Raw genomic sequence first — 22,453 nt, 5'->3', positions numbered from 1 at the left:
AAAAGCCAAGGAAAAAGCCTAGGGGACATCACATAGATGGGTGTAGACGGAGCCAATCCCGAAGCCCTGCAGATCGGTGCACAGTCCCTCAGTGACCTTTGCTTGGGCACAGAGCTGCATCCATGCAGCCACACCGCTTCTGTACGGACTTGCATTCAAGCAGCCCGCAAGACAAGCGAAGCCAACTTCCAACTGTCCTTGCCTTTCCTCGCGGTAAGGAGCTACCCTGCTACAGCCAGAATGACTTCTTGACACAACCAAGAAGGGCTTTTCCTGGTATCTGATGTGGCATAGCCAAAGCACAAAGTCTTGTTTGTAGGCTACTCTCTTCTCCTCATCAAGGGAGGGTCACGAGCTGTACCACAGAATTACAGAATGGTCAGGGTTGGAAGGGACCTCTGGAGATCATCTAGTCCAACCCCCCCCGCCAGAGCAGGGTCACCGACAGCAGGTTGCACAGGACGACATCCAGGTGGGTTTGGAATGTCTCCAGAGCGGGAGACTCCACCACCTCTCTGGGCAGCCTGTGCCAGTGCTCTGCCACCCTCAAAGTAAAGAAGTTCCTCCTCATGTTTAGATGTAACTTCCTATTTTCAAGTTTGTGTCCATTACCTCTTGTCCTGTCACCGGGCATCACTGAAAAAAGACTGTTCCCATCCCCCTGGCACCCTCCCTTTAAGTATTTATAAGCATTGATAAGATCCCCCCTCAGTCTTCTTTTCTCTAGACTAAAAAGACCCAAGTGCCTCAGCCTTTCCTCATAGGAGAGATGTTCTAATCCCCTCATCATCTGTGTAGCCCTTTGCTGGACCCTCTCCAGCAGATCCTTTCCTTTTTGAACTGGGGAGCCCAGAACTGGACACAGTACTCCAGATGCAGCCTCACCAGGGCAGAGTAGAGGGGGAGGATGACCTCCCTGAGAGGCAGTGAGGGTCTAAGCTGCTGGCTTAGACCACATCCAGCTTCCCACATGCAGGGGCTGGCACTGGAAAAGCTGCGCAGTCCTGTCAGGTGCAAACAAGACCTACTCCATATGCTACAGCATGCCATGGCCAAAAATCCCTATCTTCTACCCAGTTTAAGATCCACAGCTGGAGACCAACAGGCACAATTTCACTGTGCCATGAGAAGGGAGGAGGAGAGACCGAGACCATGACCAGCTTCCTGAATTTTTCAATTTCCAGCTGATCCTTGGAAAGGGGCCTCAGGATGGAAAAATAAGGCCCTTCTCATCCCTCCCTGCCACACAGACCTACAAGAGCATGTCCTCCTCACTTCAAACATGAGAATATTTTTAACCCTGAGTGTGTGAGCAGGACACATCACATGAGATCATTCATGTCCCATGAGATGTGACTGCTATGCCACCTGATTCCTGACCCCAGCCGTGGCACTTCCCAGGGTTTTGAAGACAGACAAACACACTCCACTGGTGAAATTATAAAATTGCAGAGGAGAATTTCTTTCAGCCCTTCCTAGTGATCACCAAAGCTCTGAAGTGGAGGATTAATAATAATAATAATAATAATAATAATAATAATAATAATAATAATAATAATAATAATATGTGCAAACAACAAGTCATCGAACTTCCTTTCGACTCCTTTATACGCATCATTGCGCCAGATGTTCCAAACCTAATTTCCAGTTTCCAAGAATCTTCCTCATTAATTTTCCAATCCTTTCCACAGGCTTATCAAACTGCATCTTTAAACCATTTATGTTTCTTGCTCTTACTAAGAAATTCAGTCCCGTAACCCCTAAAGCAAACAGGAACCTAATTTCCCCTCAGAATATGTTCATAATCAAATTATAACTATTTGATCTTGTAACTTAAAAACATTATCAACTCCGCTTAGTATTGTCCCTCACCAAATGCAATGAGGAGCAGGAATACAAAGTGTCAGAAAAACAAAGGTACCACATGGGTCTGCAACGTCGTGCAAGGCATCGGTTTAGCAGATCCATCTGCAAACATATGCAGGAGAAATGCCACCCACAGCCGCAATGCAGCATAGTACCGGATGGAGCACAACAACTTCTGGTAGCACAGAACCATTCACAACCAGCAAAGAGGAAAAACTTGTCTGGAAAACACAGGTCAAATATACGTAGGCAAGTGTATACAATCTCGGTGTATAAAGCCCCAAGTACGCTGAAAAATCAAGATTTTCAGCTTGAAGGATCTTTTACAATTTAAATTCAAATTTGATCCAAATCAAACAAAACTTGTCTTTCCTTTCCTAATTCCTCACGCACCATAAAGGCATAGAGGGCGAACTACGTGAGAAATAGTGACAGTCAACATCCTCCCGGGATCTTGCAACTGCCCAGTGGAACCAACACCCTTGCCAGCTGCAGTACTGCTTCTCCTGACACTTGTTGGTTTCAGCACCACCACCTGCCATGTCTGTCCTGCAGCCAAGAGACCCTGGACAGGCACAAAAAAGTAAGCTGAAAACACTAGAAAATTTAGAGAACTTGTAGATCAAAGCTACAAGCAACATCTGTGCCATTTATTTAGCTGCCAGATGTGCAAAGGTACAAAGCAAAGAGCTTTGCAAGCACCAGTCTCCAGGTCTAGGACAGTCCAGCTGGTGCTGATGCCACTGCTGGACCTTTTTTGCAGCTATGACCACGGGGATGTGAGCTCCAGAGAAGCCATCCAGGAATTGTTCTTTGATTTGATGAGAGCTTTTTAATGCTGTACAAAATTTTTCAGCTTCAACAAATCCAAATCTATAAATAGTATATTCCAACCAGAGACTAATTTAATTAAAGATTTTTCCAGCCATGCCTATGGCACCTCGGAAAGGATTTGTGCTTCTGTGTCCCTTTGATACCCAGAAGTAACTTGCTTAAGTAGTTAAACATGTAACACCAGGGTAATTACATTTTTCCTGCTAACGGATGGTCACTAGGACTTGAGAACTGCTGTGAAACCACTGTACGAGTTTTCTCCTTTAACTCAGCCAGCAGTGTCCCACAGTTTTTATTGCCAACGGTCCTGACTTTAATCCCCACTGATGATGCACATATCTACATAGGCATGATGTCATGGTTTGCTGTGTATTTACATAAAATAAAGTCTTTCTCCTTTGAAGACTGCTGCAGGATTTTCAATAACAAAAGATATGTAGGAACTGCAGTTTTTCTGTCCCTTTTCCAAACAGCATTTCGGTCACTGCTGTCACCCCAGAGACCCAGTTTATGCAGGACCGATGAACAGAAAGGGTAACCAACACTTTCAGCATCTGCAGCTTTTGTTGGAGGTTTCCCACCCAAAAAAATAGCGGTGCATGATCTTGCTTAACTCCTCAACTATTTGAAGCAATGATTATTCACCATGACACAGGCACTGGTTACCGATAATCTGCCTGAGTACTAACTTCCTATTTCTAGTTGTCGTGCTTCCACGAGAAGAGCAAACGTCCCCGTTCTGCCACTTGTTGCACCACACCGCGCTGTACCGCACCGCGCTGCGCGGCCGTGCGCGGCATCCTTACCTTCATAGCATGCACAACAGCCTCTGGTTTCTGACCAACGGGGACATATCCTGCTGCAGGAGAAGATGCAAGATCAGATGTCATGCGAGCCGGTCCCTGTTGAAACAAGAGAAGATATGCTTTAATTCCCTTTGGGCGATTTAAGGAAGGAGGAAAAAAATACCCAGAAAATTTGCGCACTAGCTCATTTCAAATTCAATCCCCTTCGGCAACCTGCAAAGACAAAAGACGCCACTACCCGTTCCTCACAAGTCACTTGCTTTAATGCCATTTAAGCCTGCCATCGCTCAGTCTAGATGTACTCAGGCAGGAGAACACCCTGGCTTAAAGCCAAATTGACTCAAGAAACATTTTTTGCTCACTTAGGATAACTTTGTACAAGGACAAGATCAAACTGTTCTCATCCTTCTAGCCAAGGGAGCAATGCAAACAGATGATTTTCCAGCATAAAGCGGTGATTTCTAAGGAGCTGCATTCATGAAAGAAACCATTGGCATAACTTCATCGCTTTTCTGGCAACATTTTCACATAGACATCAAGTACCGATCTTCAGCTACAGAGAAAATTGTGAAGGCAACCTTAAAACAAGCAGATGTCCAAACCTAATGTTGGCTGGGTTTGTTTCCAAAATGCTGGCCAGTCTTCCTGCATGAAGGATCCCATTGGGAAAGATGCCGAAATTACATTTTACAAAAGATTTCTACTGTCCAAACAGCCTTGTAAGCATTTTTCATAGGGCTTTCCTTTTTTAAAGGCATCCGACTTGGATTATGAGATACAATATCTTTATTCAGTGAGATGCACCCTGCCTGTCCCTAATATTTGTGCATTGCTTTGTAGCAGTGGGAGAAAATCAACAATGAAACCATTGACCAAACTCGTATTTAATCTTCACATCCTTTAGGAAACACAAAGAATGATTATACTGGGGGGCCTCTGAAAGCAAATTAGGATGGCAGAGCGGCATGTAGCACCATCACAGGAATGCTTTCACATACAACACACGAGGCACTCCATTCTCATCTCTGCCACGTTTAAAAACACAGCATGTTTTACGCTTCATCTCTTCGCTTTGCCTTCCAAGCCGAGGCCAGCGAGCCAGTCCTGCCAGAAAGGAGGACCAACGGAGGGGCGCTCTGCCACCTCTCATTTTTCCAAACGTTTTAAGTTGCGGGGGACTTTTTGCTAACAAAAGTGTTCATGTGCATATGTTAAAGCAAAAGATGGGCCAATCCGTTAGGCTACAGGCAAAAAGAGCACGAAAGGCATGGAGCCTTTAATCTCGAGGCCACTGATCTGTGTTTAACCCAGGTCATGACCAAGTCATTTACACATAATAGCGACCTTCATGAACAGAGCTGCTGGTGATACAAAAACTTCCTCCTGAGAGGCGGGCATCTCAGAAAAAGGAAAATTAGACTTAATAACTCCACAATAATTCTCCAAGGAGCTTTAACAGACTGCCAAAGCACAGAGACCAAGAGACACACACAGACTGGGCATGGTTCTGGACCTGCTGGCAGAGGGTTACGGCTTGCTGGAGCTGCGGCCACCTGGGGACGTGTCCTCAGCCACCCCGTCCATAATGTCACAGAGGAAAGGCAGAGGCTGGGGAAGGAGCACCAGGGACTGGGTCCAGCCAGTCTACCGCTGCGACTTAAGACTGCAAAATGGGTTACAAATTTCTCACAAGGCTGGTAAATGCAACAGAGTCCTTCCAGAATCAGCCTCCCACAGAGGTCAAAGACACCAATACATGCATAATTCCTCTGGCTTCAGCATGAAAGCTGCCTTCTTTCCATAAATGATCAAGATCATGACAACCAAAACCAGAATATTCAGGAGTTTGTGGCCATGAACCGTACTTGATATGGATCTTCCCCCATGGCCCTCTTTAGAAGTAACACAGGGAATACCAAGCAACAATCTAACATCCAATATTTCTTCCGAGTTGAAAGTAATCTGACAAAGTAAAAGGAATTCTGCTAAATCCTACTGCTGACAACATCTTAAATACAGTTTTCTGACCAAACTAGAGTAGATCATAGGGTCTCCAGTATGACAGGCAGCCAGCAGCTTCTCCTCACAGAACTGAAGTCACTAATGAGCTACAAAGCGTTTCCATGATCGTAATCACTCTCAAAATCATTAGAGAATACAAATGAAACCCAAATGATTAGAGAGAAATGTTTTCTAAAGAGCTTGATCATACTTAACCACTCACCATAATGACACAATAAAAGTAATTTTGCAAGAACAGTGATGCACTGGATGTACTGCATCACACAAAAAACACTCAAAGGGTCCCCTTCCTTCTCAGGCGCGTGACTGAAATCAGGCAAGGGCAATCAACTGAGCTCCACCTGAACATAGGTAGATAATTTGACTCAAGAAGAGAAAAATAATGTTAAAGAATGAGGGATGAAACAAAGGAGGTAGACCCAAAAACTTGCTAGCAGAGTTTCAGTAACAGATGACTTCATTTCTAAAACAGGCATGATCCTTGATCCTTAGCTTGGAAGCCAAAGCCCCCAGCCAACTGAAACAGATGCCGAAATTGCTGAGCGCAATTGTCAGCAATGGGGAGCGTACCAAATGACCATGCCGCAGGTCCGCTCTGCCCCAAGCCCCAGAGACCTCCCCACCATGTGAGACTGCTACTACAAAAGGCCAAAGACGCACGTGAAGAAAGTGGGGGAGCGAGCAAGGACCTCACCAACATCCCCACTCTTGGCAACTGCAGGATGCAACACGTAAAAATACCCACGCTGCTAAGGGTGGCTTAGTATTTACCATTACATTTAGTGCTTTTTGTGCAGTTGCACCCTTAAGAAAAGGCTCCTTCCAGACATACTGAGAGTCAAGAGTTTTATAAAGGGGGGTAGGTGCTTATTCCCACTGATTTCAGTGTGGTTCACAAAAAAGCTTCGGTCAAACTCATATCAGCTTCCTGCACGGAGGCACACATGAAAGAGGCCAGAAGAGAGGGGACTGTAGTCAGCAAGGAAAGAAATGACAACATATCCAGCAGGATGCATGGTCAGCTTTTGGAGGATGGAGGAGAGGAAAACGGGCAGAGTTCACTGATAGTGTTAGCTGAAGGGGAGGAAATGGAAGGAACTGGAGATAAGGTCAAGGTTGCTGGACTGGAAAACTGCCAACAGTGGGAAAGAAGGGAGGGAATGGGAAGAAAGAGGAGGACGTGCATTTTACCCAGCAGGAAACCAGTCGAGATGAAATGTAGGGGAGGGGGAACCAGAGATAGGAGATTGCAAGAAGGGCAGGAGGGCAGGATGGAGGGGGAAATCTCAGGAAGTCAGCGTTAAAGTAGTAGCTGAAATCACACAGATGAAGGAGATTCCTCATGCCTAAAATAGATGTGTTTGGAAACTGTGGGTAAGAATTACCAAAGCCGCACCCCAGCAATGTAACTCAGCTATGCCGAGGACCTCCCTCACTGCAGAAACCTATGCCCTTCCCATTCCCTATAGCTGGCATTTTCACAGCCGTGGGGACACGACTGACTCAGCACCCTGATGGACAATAATAGCAAGGTTAATCTGGTTACATCCTAAGAAGCAGAAATTGTCCATATAGGCAAAAAGCAATACGGTATGTTTTGGGGCATGCATCACTCTCAATTTCCTCTCCCTGTCTGGTTTTGTCAAACACGCATTCTCTGTATTAGATGGACATCTGGCTTTTCCACTTGCTAGGTTTTCACAGCGTTTGGTAGCTCAGCGATGGCTCAGTCTTCATCCTCAGACACGTGGCTGAACTATCACATCATTATATAAATGAATGGTTCTAAAAGACAGCTCAGAAGTCACCAAAAAGGATGCCATTATATCTATAATAAAGCTCTTGAGAAATACCATCTTGATCGTTTTTCCAGTTTACTTCTGCTGAGGCTGAACCTCAGCAGAATAAGGAAGCTGAGTCATTTCAAAATGCAAAGTTTCTTACCCTCTCTTTGGCCCCAACTAGCTTTGCTGTCGCTCCAGGTTTACAGCGGCAAAGACTGGAAGTCAGCTTACTTAACTCATCACTTATACAAGGAATTTGTAATTCAAAAAGAAACCAACTGTACATCTATGTTGTGGCATCAAATGGTCACCTGGGTAGAATGACATCGCATACCGCTTTCCATTTCATCCACAGCCCCAGTTACGCTGCCACAAGAGCGAGCTGCCCAGCGGAGAGATTACCAGCCTAACTTAGAGTGGGGGGCTCTAAGTTACATATCTGATGCACTGGAGTTCCCGAGCGCTTGGAGGAAGCACCTTATCTTCATTACGCACAGGGTTTGTTGACCACTGCACCTCTGAGACCCAGAGACCCTTCTCCAAGGTTATGTCTTTTAAGAAGCAAAAGTCCCAGGGAACCAAAGGCTGTGGAGCTGTGTGACCCATCCAACGCTTCCTAGGTAAGTTGGTGCTTTTGCTACTGTGTAAACCACTGTGGCAGTTCAGAGCATTCGAGATTGCTGCAGCATGGATCTCTCCCATGAGTTCAGCCCTGGGAAGAGCAGCCCCATCTCTGCTGCTGGGACAGCTCTGGGAATGCAGTGTCCTGAGAGGTTCCTGATGAGGCTCTTCTGCATCCCTCCCTCATGGGAGCCAGGTGCCAAGTACCCACGTACCCAGCCTCTCTCCCAGCAGGGAAACCACGACAAGAGCCATTCCTCTGCCAGCTCTGTGCAGACAGCAGTACTGAAGCAGCACTGAACACCTTTCCCTTTCAGCCCTCGCCTGCCCCTCCATTTCAAGCAGATCAGCACTGGATATTTGCTGGTGTCTGTGATGGGACCAATGCACTTCTCAGAGCCTACTGTTCCCACGTGGCATCAGCCCCCTCCCCACCTTGCCAGCCTTACATCATGCGTGCCCTAACCAACAAATCCACCAAAGAAACCCAATTCTGTTTGAGGTCCTTCCAGAAACCTCTCACCAGAGCCTACAGGGCTCGTGATTCAATCTCCAAATCCGTGAGGAGTATTCACAGTCCAGCTGTAACATTAACAGTCTAAGAAAAGAGAGAGGAACTCTGCAGTCTCTCATGCCAGAATATGCTACACACAGGGGATAAATCCTCCAGTCCTCTATCGACCATGAATGATGCTTGACCTGGTGACAGCCTCAAATCCAAAGCAGAAAACAAACCAAATCAAACCATCCCCATGCACTGCCCCAGCCCAGAACCCAAAGACCATCAGTGAAGCAACAGCGCTGGTGTGGGATGTGAGAAAGAAAATCCAAAGACTTCCGATGATCCTCTTTAATCTGACACCAAAAAATGAAGAGCAGAGGTCTCAACTTGCAGCTGCTGAAGAACATCTGCTGCTCTGTATCAAGCCACGATGGCACTGCCGGTGTCTAGGATCAAGTTGCCTAATGAGTCCTTGATGGCTCTATCTGGTTGCATGGGATGTGCTCCAGCACAGATGCTGACATGCACCGCCATCGATACCTCATTCCAATGCGTTTGGAGGAACAAAATTAATAGAAGTCTCTGTAATAGGGCATGCTGGGAACTCCTGATAATGACACACCTCCGCAGAGACAAAATAAGGCTTAAAATATGAACATTTCTTAATAACAGTGGGAATGCTTTGGAACCCAAGAAGAAAAGAGCCTAACTGGGGATGACAGGTGCCTGCTCTTTTAGATGGTTTGGGTTGGAAATCTCAAAAAGGAACAAAGAAATTGCGATAAACAATTTCTCCTTGATTCCTCCAGGGATCTGAAAAGACCTGAGACCTTGGTCCTGCCATCAGTTTTCAATCTCTTTCTGCTCAATTATATTCTGTCTTTTAATGACATCGTCTCGTACCTCAGCTCCAAGAGAGCTATTCCTGATCGGCAGAAAGACTGCAAAAGACTAAGTTTCAAAACCCAGAGGAAAACGTCATGCTGATTTTACTTCACCTAAGTCACGGCCCGGGCACTGAGGATGCTTCAGACCAACACGTGGCATAAGAGCAAGCATAAATGCTTCCGAACCTCACTTCTCCTTGCCGTCTATTAATTTTTTTTTCCTACCATTTCAAAAAACAAGCAGACATTTAGGATTCAAACCCGATTAAATAAACCACACTTTTCTAATGGCATACCTCAGACAACATTAAAGCTAAATGGAGTCATATCAGACACTGTGAAGTTTTTATTGCTGAGACAGAACAAGGAAAATTACATTATAGGCAGGCACTGCCAGACAACTCACAATAAAATTCCCAGGCACGTCTATTTATCTCGCGGTGGCTTTGTTTGCAGACTGTGCGCCCAGGTTTGAATTACACTTGGGCCTCTCCTTAGCACCCATCACCGTCTCGGTGTTTTACATAAATAAAGGTGCCTACACCACCCTGTAAATTAGGAACCACGAAGGGACAAGCAGGAGGCAGCCGCATGCCCACAGCCACGTGGAACGCGGGTGGCAGAGAGGGGCAGTAACATGGAAAGGTGCCGTGTCTGGCTGCAAACCCCAGCCCCAGCCTGCTGGCAGAACGGGGGAGGCCGGCATAATTTTGGTTTTGTGAACGTGCTCGTGGCTACCAAGTTCAGAAAGTGCCTGAATAACCCCTCGGGGAGAACTCCAGCCTCAGACGGTGGGGGCAGGCGGGGGAAAACCAGCGGGAAAACCAAGCGCCAAGAGCACGGGGCCCCTCTGACCTGGGAGGAGCATCCCCAGACCCTGGCAGGGAAGACGCCGAAGGCCCAAGGCACGGCATCCTCATCACTGATGCAGCACAGGCAGCACTGAGGGCAAGCGCCGGGCTCACGCAGGCAGCCAGGCCCTTAATAAAAACGAAATCACCCTTCATGAGCGGCATCCCCAGGAGATTACACCAGAAAAAACATCTCCCATTACCGCCGGCCTACGAAATCCCCTGGGTCCCACAAAGGCAGATGAGACCCCCTCATCGTTTTGCAGCCCGGGCCACGTTTCCCGTCCTCTGCTGCCTTGCAGCTGCATGGGGGGTTAATGGCTCAAACAAAGCGATGGTGCGGCACGGCGCTGAAGCGTGTCGTGACTCCGGGCTGACATTTCGCCCTCCCTTCCTTTGAAACCCCTTCCCTCCCCGCTGCACCTTCTCGTGCCTGCGGCATCTCTGCCAGTGTGGTGCTGCTGAAGGGGTCCGACTCCTCTCACGGCCTCGCAGGGACAAGGCTACCCGAAGGCACCCTGGCAGCAGCCCCAGGGCTCCTCGCTGGCTGCAAGAAGGAGATTTCCCGGAGGCACGAAGAAGCAACCGACGCCAGCTCCTCTGCAAACCCCACCGCGCCAAGCGCAGCCTTTTTGCCACCCTGCTGCAGGCGATGCCAGACCTCTCGCGCCCGAGCGCAGGACACCCTCGCCAGAGCCAGGGAGCACCCGGGTCCCTTATGCGTCCAGTTTGCCCGGCAGATGATCCAAAGCGACGATGGCACTTGGTTATGGTTATTCCGTGCCTACTGCGCGGAAAGCCTGCCAGCATCCAGCTCAAAACAAACCGCCCGCTCCCCGCCTTGTGCGCTTAAATGGCTGCACGGCCCTACGTTCCCAAAATCACGGCGGGCTGCCTCGCAGCTGCGAGCGCTTGACACCCTGCCACCAGGAGAAGGAACACGGGGGAGATGCCGCCGACAGACACCGGCTCCCCAGCACAACACGGGTCCCGGCCACCAGCGGGAGCGAGCGCAGGAGCCATCAGTGCTCCGAATTAGCATCTTCCCTATCAAATCAAGGGACTTTATTGCAGATGCTAATCTCCTTTGGCATTACTTAATTTGATGCCTTTAATCATAGAGAGCAGCTGGGCATGTAAACATCCAAATCCATGAATTAACCGCTGGGTCCACACGGGAGCCCGGCAGAGCCCGTCTGTACGGCTCAGCCGCCACCTCCTGCATCTTCACGGCCTCCGCTGCGCTCACGGATATCTGCTTAAGTAACAAAAAGGGCTGACACGGCTCTTTTGATTAATAAAGAAACAAGTTAACTGTTCTTTGCTTTCTGAACATAAACATCAAGGATACCCAACAAAAAAAATAGCTCTTCTCCCTGGCAGGCATGGCACGGCGCTGGCTGTACGGGCTGTGCTGGGGCACCGAAGGAAAGGGAGGGTTTCAGGGGACCGCCCCAGACAGAACAAACAAAGTCAGGACATCGTTTGCAACTGGATCTCATCTACAAACAGGAAGGATGTCTTTTCTCAGCACCACGCTAGCGGTAGACTGCAGCTCCGGCCCTGGGAAACTCCTCGGGGCATGCAGAGCCGGTGAGCCAGCTTCTTCTGGCAGCGGAAGGGGAGAGGAGAGCGGTGCCTGGTGGGGTCGGTGACAGCGCTGCGGAGCTGGAACGGGTGCACGCTGTCAAAAAGCCCATTCGACAGCTTCAGCTGCACCCCCGGAGTGTGAAATTATTACCAACACTGCATATTCGGAGGAGTTCCAGCCCATAAATACATGATACAAGCAAAGAAGAAGTCTGACTACTATGGGCAGAGCGAGCCCACGCTGTACCCATGGACAAAGTGCACTGACAGCAACTGACTCACAGGGGCACTATCAGCATAAGTATTTCCAGAGGTGCTAGTTCTTCTCATAAGGGAACGCCAAGCCCATTTGATTTCAGAAGGGAACAGCAGGTACTTTTGAGACTTTCCTGATTTTGAAGCAAATCTGATTTGGGGATGGGGCAGGTAAAAGCCTCTGGGTGGGTGGAGGATGCACGCGGATGCAGGATACCTGCGCACATCTGTATTGCCCTTCCTCCAGCTCTCCACTTCAGCCTGGCTGCCCTGGGCTTTGCCGGGGAAGCAGCCTCCTCCCAGGGCTGGGGCAGAGCGAGGGTCTGCCGTGCCCCCATCTCTCCCCCGACCCATTGCCAGCCCCACACAAACACACCCGACAAGTGAGCATGAGAACCCACAGCAGATCCTCAAAGCAGGTGAATTTTTCTCGCCTCCTGTGGATACCTGTAAGGGCGGATGACGGATATGGTTTCCCAGCGACGCTTTTGCTCATCAAACCCCCAAACTTTGTTGTTGCCAAACTTTGTGCCAGTTGGCTGACATGGGGAAAAAAGCCACCCGCCGCTCCGAGCTGCTGCAATAACTGCTGATGAAGGGCAGCTGCCTTCAAATGGATGGGCTTGCTCTCAGCTGCTGGTAATACACTCTGAAGCTTCACAATAGCACTCCCCGGGGCTGCAAATCCCCACAAACCTTTCATTTCACTTTCCCTTCCACAGCCGCTGTTGCCGCAGCAGCAAAACGGCTGCCTTGAATTTCTCTCTTTGTCTGGTCAATAGCATCCTGGTGGTATCGGTGGTGCTGGCAGGAAGGAGCTGCCTTCTGCCGTGCTCCTTGATCACTGTTTCCCCCTGCCTAAAAAGGGACCGTGGCCATCACCGCCTCCGGGGGAAGGTGAGAAATGGGCCTGGGGTCATCCTCCAACACACACCAGCAGCACTCAGCCATGGGGATGGGGCACGTGGATGGGAGAAGGCAGGGGACCATCGGGGACCTCCATGAGATGGGCTTGGTGGAGCGACAGAAGGGGCTGAAGGCATTTTTGAGAGGCCGCGACACAGATGCTGAAGCTACAAAGAGCGGCCCTGGGGATGCCAGAGGCACTGGGCAGCCCCAGGGACCCCCACATGCAGCACAGCGAGGGGCTGGGGGCTCCGTGCTGGAGGTGACAGGGTCGCTGTGCTGTGCAGGGGACACCTCAGCACCACGCTAAGGTGCTAGGGTGACTCTGCGGGGGCTGCAATGGGTGCCCCTGTGTCGTGGTTTACAGGAACAGGACAACCTGGCTCTTCTGGGTGCGTCTCCTGGGCACCATGATGGGAACAGTGGTCTCTGGACACTTCAAACTTGATTTTAGAAGTCAGGTTGGCTTTAAGAAGCCAATCCGGTTCTCCTCCCTGAGAGGAATGGATTTATTCCCACGCAGGCTGAGGAAGGGACTAGCAGACTTGCTCCGGGTCCCTCACCGAGACCATGCTCGGGCCACAGCCACATCTCCCCACCTACGCCAGGCTGGCACAGGGGCCAGCTTGGTCCTTCCCTTGCAGGGAGCTGAGGGCAAGATACCGAGTCACATTCTCGCTTTTCTTCTGCCTTAGCACTTATATCGTAGAGGATGAAGGCCACCATCTTTCCCAGCCAGAAGGAATAGACAGGACTCTCACTGGGGCTGGGGTTTAGCTACTATGTGCCCTCGTATTGCCTCCCCTCACCATCGCTCCCACAGGCTCAGGAGACAGCCAGTGCATCAGCCAAGGCCTCTCTCATCATCCCTTCCCACCCCATCTAACGGCTTCTCTTTACACCTACAGACCGCAAACATTTGGGTTTGTTTTTGTAATAGCGCGCGTGCCATCTGGCAGAACAAAATACACTTCTCCCAAGTATCTCTACGAGGCAGAGCTATGAAACGTGGCTGGTTGTGACAGCGTGGTGGGAACCAAGGGAAGGAGGCGAAGAAGCCGGTGCTGCCGCCGGGCAGCCAGAGCCACCTCCCAGGCTTCGCATCCTGCACGAAACAGGCACTGGAGAAAAATGCAACGAGAAGCAGCGCCAGAAAGCCAGGGACTCGGCGATCCTCTCAGCCAGGTGCTCTCTGCTACGTAACCACACTTGTCCTGCTTCTTTGTGTTCTCCTGTGGACCTCGCAGTTTCTGGAGTAAATCGAGGGAGGAAAACGGTATTGTCTCCTCCCAGTCTGTCCTCTAGTCTAAAACAGACTCCTGAGAGACGCCGTTTTGAATAACTTAAAGGAGGAAATCTCACTTTTTCCAAAAGATGCCTGCTTTAGTCACTAGGGATGTATGTAAGGCTGGGCAATGGTGCCATCACCACCACCCCTGGAAAGAGGGAGCTTTGCTCAGCCCTTGCAGAGTGTACCTGCGGACACTTTCCCCAGGGACTCCCAGCTCCAGACCCCAGATAAACACAGGTCTCTTCCTCCAGCCACCACCTACAGCACCCGCAGACACGTCCTCCCGCAGCCGGCCGGAGCCCCGTCGGGAGCTCCTGCTCCTCAGCAAGGGGCCACGCAGGAAATTACCACAGTGCAAACTCAGTACAAAAACTTAAGGGGAAGGTGGTATTTATTTTAACCTAAAACTGACTTCTCTAACGTGTCACTGCACTCGGACACCTACAAACTCACACTCATGCCCTCACCAAAAGGGAGATGTCCGTGTGGCGTGGTCTGGGTCACTGCGCGCGACACAGAGGACGAGGGACTCCAGCTATCAAGTCCTAACAGCAGCTCTGGCATCCCTCCTCACTGACAGCAAAGAACTGGGGTTTGGACACATTTTTCACATGCTTTAGGGGTCAATGGTTGTTATGGGCTGATCTTTATCTCAGTGTCTTGCTTACTTACCCTCCATAAACCCGAGGAAAGCTGCTGCCTGTTGCCTTCTTTCCCTCATTTTGGGCACCTTATCTCAGCCTTCCTCTTGGAACCACAGGAAGCGCAATGGCACATCACAGCGTAACCTTGCTGCCGTTATCAGCGAACAGGTCTTCTATTGACGAGCCATCTGTGCTGCGGCCTTATCACATCGCAGACCTCCTGGTCCTGATGCAAACCACACATCCCGCAGGGTTTACCCGTTTGTTTGCTATCAGTTGTGTCTTTGGTCACCAGCACGAGCCATCCCTGCATCCTCGCTCTAGCGTTCCTGCTGGTGTTTTCACACACACCTTTCCATTCACACTCCATCCACACTAAACTTAATATTTCCATTAACAACCTCAACAGTTCCTTCCACTAAAGGCAGGATTCCTATTACAAATCACATGCACGCGGCTAGTAAATTTTAAATCTAAGCCAGCCAGGCTAGCTCCAACTGCTAGTAACAGGCTCGTTCACGTTTAATGGTGTTTTATGCCAATGTGGATAAATGGCTCCTCCAGGCAGCTGGTTTATGAGCTTCTCAAGGTGAAGATACCTCCAACCGTAGGATCATGAGCAGCCCTCGGGCCACCTTCCCATGCCTGGGCACTGAGACATGCCTGGGGCGCAGCCGCGGGGCAGCGGGCAGGAACGTGAAGGGCTGCAGGGACTGTGTGTCCACGCGGGCAGCCAGAGCACCCCAAGAAGAGGCCAAAGGGAGCGGAGAAGAGACAGAGATGCAAGCTCTGGGCGGTGCCTCAGGCATTGCATTCATCCTCACCTGTGCTACAGGTGCCTCCAATGTTCCAGAAGTCAGCAACCGAGATTTTACCACTTAGAAAATGAATTGTTGAAACATGACTATTAGTAACAAAATAAGAGCCTTACTGCTGTGGATGGGGAATTCCCTTTTCCCCCATACATTCTCCCCATGTCAGAAACATAACTCAGCTATCATCAGACGTGACCAAAGGTTAAGCACTGTGTAGGGTAGCTTTACGGAGAGGGAGAGACCTGCGCGCTGACACCGAGTGTGGACAACTCCACCTCCCAGTCTTCACTCATCATTAGATTAATGCCGGAGAAAGCCCATGAGAGAAACAAGTGAACTCTCCAGCAATGCTATACTATTCCAAAAATTAAACACCGCCTTTCAGTGTGCACCCTGGCGGATGCTGGAGCACTTAGTGCTATTTAGCCTAGTGATAAAGAGCTCCTTGAAAACCCTACTATGGAATGGGTGATTTCCCAACCAATTCCTTCAAGGGAAAAATTGAGGAACAGAGAGGTGAAAGAAGGTGCAGGTGTTTGCAAGAGAAGAGTCCCTCCATGGCATGGCTCCCAGTCCAGACTCACAACCCTGTGCTGCCGTTATTCTCCTAAAAATGTCAGTGTTACAGAAATGTAATTTCTGTCTCACTAAGTAGAGGTAAGACTATATGAACGGGCAATATGAACCCCTTGGACAATGCCAACAAACAAAACTGAAAGTAACTCCCATCTGGTGCTGATAAACTCCAGAAAAGCATTGAGCGGGAAGAGTTTCTAGGACAGACTTGAGCATCACCTTCTCTGCGCTCTGCAGCCGCACACCTGAGACCCCCCTGTAGCCAACAGCTTCCTGCGGTAAATCAGAGGGCTGCTAATTCGAGCGCAATAACTCATCCCAAGCGCTGCCGCATCCCCGTGGAGGACCCATGAAGGGAACATATGCAGTGCAGATAAGATACAAATGCAACATGGGTGAAAAAAATCTGTGCTAGCTACCATGGAGAACCAAAGTACTGAAGAAATAGCAACAGCTCAGGCTAGTGTGTGCAAGCGCAAGCCCTCAAGGATGCTGTGGCATCATTTCCACCGCTGACACCCAGACACCAGGCTGGCCAGCGGGTCTTCAGCAGTGCTCTGCCTACAGGTAACTCAAAGCCAGCTCCCATACCTGAGACATCACCTGACTCAAGGCTGAGCTGGTCTGGAGGCTGCCAGTGATGGGAAGGCTCGAGCCAGCCCAACCAGCTTGCCCTGGAGCCTGCCCCTCTCATCCCAGGGGAATGGCAGGTTCCAGGGGGAGCTGCTTGTTGCTGCCTTCTCTCATGCCTCACTCCGAGTCCGAGCCCAAGGGAATCGCCCTCACCTCCCAAAGGACATGGGGAGCCGCCAGTACACCACGTGGCTCTGGTTTGCAGTTCCCAGGGCTGGGGAGTTTGACCAGCCTGCTCTCAGTTCAACCTAACATACACATCACACCTTCCCTTGCAATGGCCAGGGGCTTGTAGGTCAGAGCTAACCCCCTGGGACTTCTTTTCCTGGATATTTGGTAACCGCTGCAGACCACAGAGTGCATACAGAATTCACCATCTGCATGATGCACCGCTGACTAAACAGTGCACCAGCTGTAATTATGAGTGTCTTCCGATTCTGTGTCTTGAGTGTGCACGGGTGTCCATGATCCGGGATCCATTAGAAACACCAAACTGTTTCATTAACCAAGGTGTGTCAGGGCCATGGAGAGCTGGAGTGACGCCTACGTGCAAACTGTGTGACAGTGAGGGATGTGCTGAGGAACTTCCCCAAAGAGTTGCACAGGCAGTGACGATGATGAAGCCCTGAACAGACGTGACAGCTTTGGAGCCAACACCAATTGTTCACCATCACTCACCTGCGTCAAGCCCGTGCAGGCACAAAGATGACCAATTTCTCACAAACTCATGCCTGCTGTCAAAAAAAAAGGCTGCAGAGAAAGTCAGGTATGTCTCACCGTTCACTTTCTGGGAGGTGCCTGAGACATTCAAAGACATCTGCACGCAGTTGTGATCATTATCCAATACATCATGTCAAGCCACAAAACCAAAGGGATTTTGGTAGGAATAAATAAATAAATGGCTACATAAGTATCCCAGAGGATGTGGATTTGGATCTAGAGCTGGTTCTGTTTTTTCCTTCAACCACCTTCCCGCAAAGAAGGCAGAACACAGCCAGGGTGACAGATGGAGGCGAGTGTCACGCAGCACCCACGCCTCTCCACAAACTCCAGGCGCCACCTTTTCCTTGGGGAAGGAGGGAAAGCAGGGACAAGCGGCTGGGCAGGGCTGCAGCAGGCAGCACCGTCTGCCGCCAGCCCTCTGGCGGCCCCGGAGAGCTGCGGGGGCCGATGCTGAGGCAGAGAAGTCCCCTGCCAGCTCCCAGCCCCGGCACAGCTCCTCTGCAGCAAGCAGCTGGCTGTGTCCTAGCCTGACCCATAACACAAACACAGATTTGAGCGTAGCGGTGCTCCTCAGGGCAGCCAGCACGTGCCGACCGAGTGCCCCCTACCCAAAACCAAGCAGGGAATCAATAGCCTGAGCACAAGGGAGGAGAAACAAAACCCCCAAAACCGTAAGGTACTAGCACATCCAAACATCTCCAGGTTTGTACACCTCTGCCCTCCTTAGAAAGTCTCCTGACTTTATATACAGGGCACAAAGTTAGAAAAGCAGATATTCAGCCACAGTCTTCCATTTCATTTGCATGGTTTTGTCCCTTTTTGTGGCTGGAGGGTCTCCAACAATCCATCCATCCATCCATCCATCTATCCATCCATCCATCCATCCATCCTGCAGTTCAGCAGGGATAGAAAGGGGCTCTGCTTTCACACTGACTGGAGTTTTACTTATGCAAAGTTTCTTAAATTCTTATTACCCCCCTTTTTAGCGCTCTAAGAGGCAAGCTAAGCCTACAGAAGGACTTTTACCCAAGCATGCAGGCAACATACAATTGATCCTACAGTACCCGCAGCTCTGCTGACAGGAGGAGCCCTGGCACAACAGCACGGTACCCATCTTCCACAAGAGGCTTTAATCAAGATTCTTCTGTTGTTCAAGAACCAGCAAGACAGGCAAATCTTAGGATACAGAAACCTCCTTTGTGACACAGAAAAACCTGCAATGAAAGTCCTACCACCCACTGCCAGACACTTGGCAAAGCATCTTTCGCCTCATCCACAACCAGCTTTTTGACAGCAGGCATACGGGGCAGTTACAAAGAAGGAGCCGCAGGTATAACAAGACTCACCCTTGCTTTAAAAGATGCACAACAGTGACTGTCTGTTAACCAAAAAACCTACGCTGGGAAGCTGATGATCCAACCATAGGTAAACATCAATGTTTCCAGGGGTTGCCCACCCTGCCAACAGCTGCAGGTTTCAGCTGCACGTTTGCACCCCTGGTTTGGGGGTGAATTCTCAGCTGGGAGAGCTCCCCTGTAATCTTTGCGTGCCCCCCTCCAGCCATGCCCACTGTATAGGTAAGGAAACGGCTCTTACGTTTTGCAGCGCGTCTTGATACTGCGGCAGCGACGAGAGCTGCGACTCAGAGTGGTACGGGGACAACCCTTTCCTCAGAGTCCTCAGGTCCCCCGTGCTGGACTGCTGCAAAGACAATGACAGAAAACACAACGGTCCGTATTAACGAAAAGAAGGAAAGCTGTGCCCCTCCTGCCGTACTGGCTTTTCCCACGACCACTTCTGTCCCCTGACCCCTTCCCGTTACTTCTCCCTGCAACAGCAGTTATAGTGACCATTGGAACAAAATACTTTTCCCATGCCCGCGCCTGGAAAAGCATTTGCAAGCAGTTGGAGGCGAACCGCCCAAGGTCTAGTCCATTAAGTGACAGGGTGAGAAAGCATTTTTATTTTATCTAAGTTCATACATACTAGTTAAAAGCATTTGCTAAGATGCAAATAAAAAAATATTTTTAAGACTTCAGATTAAATCAAAATCAGCAAAAGAAATCCACCGGGAGACACTTGCTAGATTTTTTCTTTTTAAAACAACACTGGCTATTCCAATCACCTGCATGTGGAAAGCAATGAGAGTTTGTGAACAGTGCCACTGTGGTTCACCCAAGCTTGCAAAATGTCTGTGACAGGAACAATTTCTTATTTGGTTATAAATTTGCGTGCACCCACAGGTCTTAAACAAAGTCAAATAGGTAAAGGCAATCTATATGACCCGAGAAACCAGAGGAATGCAATCAATAGTCTGTATGCAAAGGGGGAAGCAGCACTAGGTGTCGAGAGTACTGAATAATCTCCCTGGGACAAAGTTTCTGCCTCGTGTTATTCTCTCTCCCCGTGACTCTGAAACGGGATGGTACTAGAACAAGAAGAGTTTCTCATTTATAAAAGTACACCCATAAAAAGCCAATATACAAGTAGCCAAAATCAAAGCTCTGGGAGAAGTTTATATCTTTTTATTACTGAAAAACATCCTCATTAACTTTTCATATTTTTAAGAGTCTCAAGCAGTGTGCTGTCTTCTATTTTAAAGCTATAAAATCATGACCTTTCAGATTTTTATGCTCCATTAAGACTTTTGACTTGCATTTGCTGCAGAAATTATGTTTCCTACTTCAAAAGAACCAAAGAAAAGCCACTTGTGCAATAAAATTTAACAGGAAATCTCATAAATCAGCTCAACTGTATATAAAAACCCCTCAGTAACCCCAAAGACCTGACCATAACCGAGACTTTGGGGACTGTGGCTGTGCACAGGTCTCTGGAAATATGGAAAGTTCATCTCCATTGCTTTCTCCCATTTATCAGAGAAGAATTGGCGCGTTCAAAGTGGATACATCATTTTCTATCAGCATCAGAAACATTTTCTTGTAGCGACATGGCCCGTTTAGGACACATTCAGCTTTTGTGACCCAGTGCTTTCACAACCATTCTGGCACACTCACCCTATCAACTTTCCTTTTACAAGCTGTGAAGAGAAGGGCAGCTCTCAAGCAAGCCACCATGAGAAGCGGATGCTAGTCCTGTATCGCCCAATCTGCTGGGAACCGTTGTGCCTCACATGGAGTCAAGTGATACGGAATGACTTTAGCATATTGGATGTCTGGGATTCCCTTGAATTTACAAGGTGGCATCAGAGAAGGTTGTGGCCTACATTGCTTCGGCATTTCACAATAAAGAGTCGGAGGCAGAAAGATCTGAAGGAGATAACTCCTTCTGAAGCCAAAATGTGACTGCTGCAAAACTGAGTTTCCTCCACCGTGCCTGGGAGGTACGTACTTTCAAAGGAAGGTCACAAAGGAAGATGATGAGAAGACCCTTACTGGCATTGACCCTGGCACATGATGTGCAGGGGTCTCCTGGTGGTTACCCTGAGAGGATTTAACCCTGGCTGGTTACGCTTCCACTACCCTGCTGTGTGCAACCTCTTCTTCACTGTAGTACGTGCACCAGGGGACAGCAACCTCCTGGAGAGGTCCTGACGCTCTGCTACCCACCCCTTCAGTTTGTCAGCTCAGGAGGTCGTGCACCTCTCCCTGACATCTGTGATGAACGGGCAGTTGCACGGGTAAGGGAAAAGCAGAAGAAAACAGGGGACCAAAAATGCGAGGTTGTAGGTTTGTGCTGGAGATCGCAGAGGACAAAGATCTCCTCGAAGGCTCTGCTCCAGAAGGATGTGCACTGTCTCACCAGTGTTTAGAGGCCCTGGATTGCTTCGGGCTTCTGCAAACCACACTGTGACATGCAAGGTGCCACGTGCTTGTGGAGAAACAGGAGTGTAGAAATGGGCAGGAGATTGGTGGACATTTGTCTCCCAGAAACTTGTCCTCTTTCCCCCAGATCTGAATGGGTTGGTCTAATAAGATGTAGCACGTAGGGGGTTGGACTAGATGATCTCCAGAGGTCTCTTTCCAACCCTGACCATTCTGTGATTCTGTTTCACCACACTACAGAAAATCAGAAGAAAATCAGAACACTTCACCCACCGAAGGAAGTAACGCAACCAGAGCGAAGCCTGGCCAACACACAGTATCCTACTGCTGTGGCTAAAAGCGTGCTAGTTTAAATTGATTTAATTTAACTGCCCTATGCTCCTGCCTGGAGCAAGAGTCTGCATTAATTTCAATTTGGCTGAAATTGGTTGAAATGGTGTTGGTAAATATACAGATACAGTCAAAACTCTGCTCTAACAAGTGTTTATAATGGATTAGTTCTATTGCTTTTTTCAAGCAAATCCCATTTAAGACAGTGCACTTGTGTGTGACAAAACTATTGTTTGGTTGTTTCAGTGACTGCTGATTCTGAATCTGACCTAATGCATTCAATTTGATGGAAAGATTCCCACTGAGTTCAACGAACATCAAAACGAGCTCTTAATTAAAGAAAAGAAAGAAAAAAGGAGGGGGGAAAAATGGAAAAGAAAAAGAAAAGAAAAGACATCTAAGAAATAAAAATGCCGGACAGAGATCTATCCAGAAGAGTAATGAGGTGTTTGGGGTGTAGAGTGGGCTTGGTAGGGCAAGAAGAATCTTCATAAGCCATTATTTGTAATACATCCATGTTGGACATGGCCAAAGAGCCACTTTTTCCTACTGCTGTCAGCAGGAAAGCCACTCCTTTCACAAGCACTCCACTCAACTCATTTTTCCTTCTATATTTTCTAGAAATTGTTTCAAAATATATCTTACTCTTTTTTACAACAGCCTACCAATCACAGTTCTGCACTATTTATTTTCCTTGCACTAAAAGCAAATGTGTGTTTCTTCACCATAGAAGGA

At 48.9% G+C, this 22,453-nt stretch overlaps 1 protein-coding gene across 1 annotated transcript in view; it reads right to left on the bottom strand.

Annotated features, from left to right (window-relative positions):
• CCDC85C (coiled-coil domain containing 85C) overlaps positions 1 to 22,453 on the bottom strand; it is a 112,352-nt gene that overhangs the window by 4,861 nt on the left and 85,038 nt on the right. The window contains exons 3-4 of the mRNA XM_082485372.1: positions 19,203 to 19,307; positions 3,507 to 3,602 (exon numbers count right to left, since the gene is read on the bottom strand). Coding sequence (XP_082341498.1) covers positions 3,507 to 3,602; positions 19,203 to 19,307 — 201 coding nt within the window. The remainder of the gene's footprint in view (positions 1 to 3,506; positions 3,603 to 19,202; positions 19,308 to 22,453) is intronic.

This window comes from Vanellus vanellus (assembly GCF_965231255.1).
Source record: "Vanellus vanellus genome assembly, chromosome: 6".
NCBI classification, from domain to species: domain Eukaryota; kingdom Metazoa; phylum Chordata; class Aves; order Charadriiformes; family Charadriidae; genus Vanellus; species Vanellus vanellus.
The sequence above is the reverse complement of the archived record's forward strand: the minus strand, read 5'-3'. Positions and strand labels throughout refer to the sequence as shown.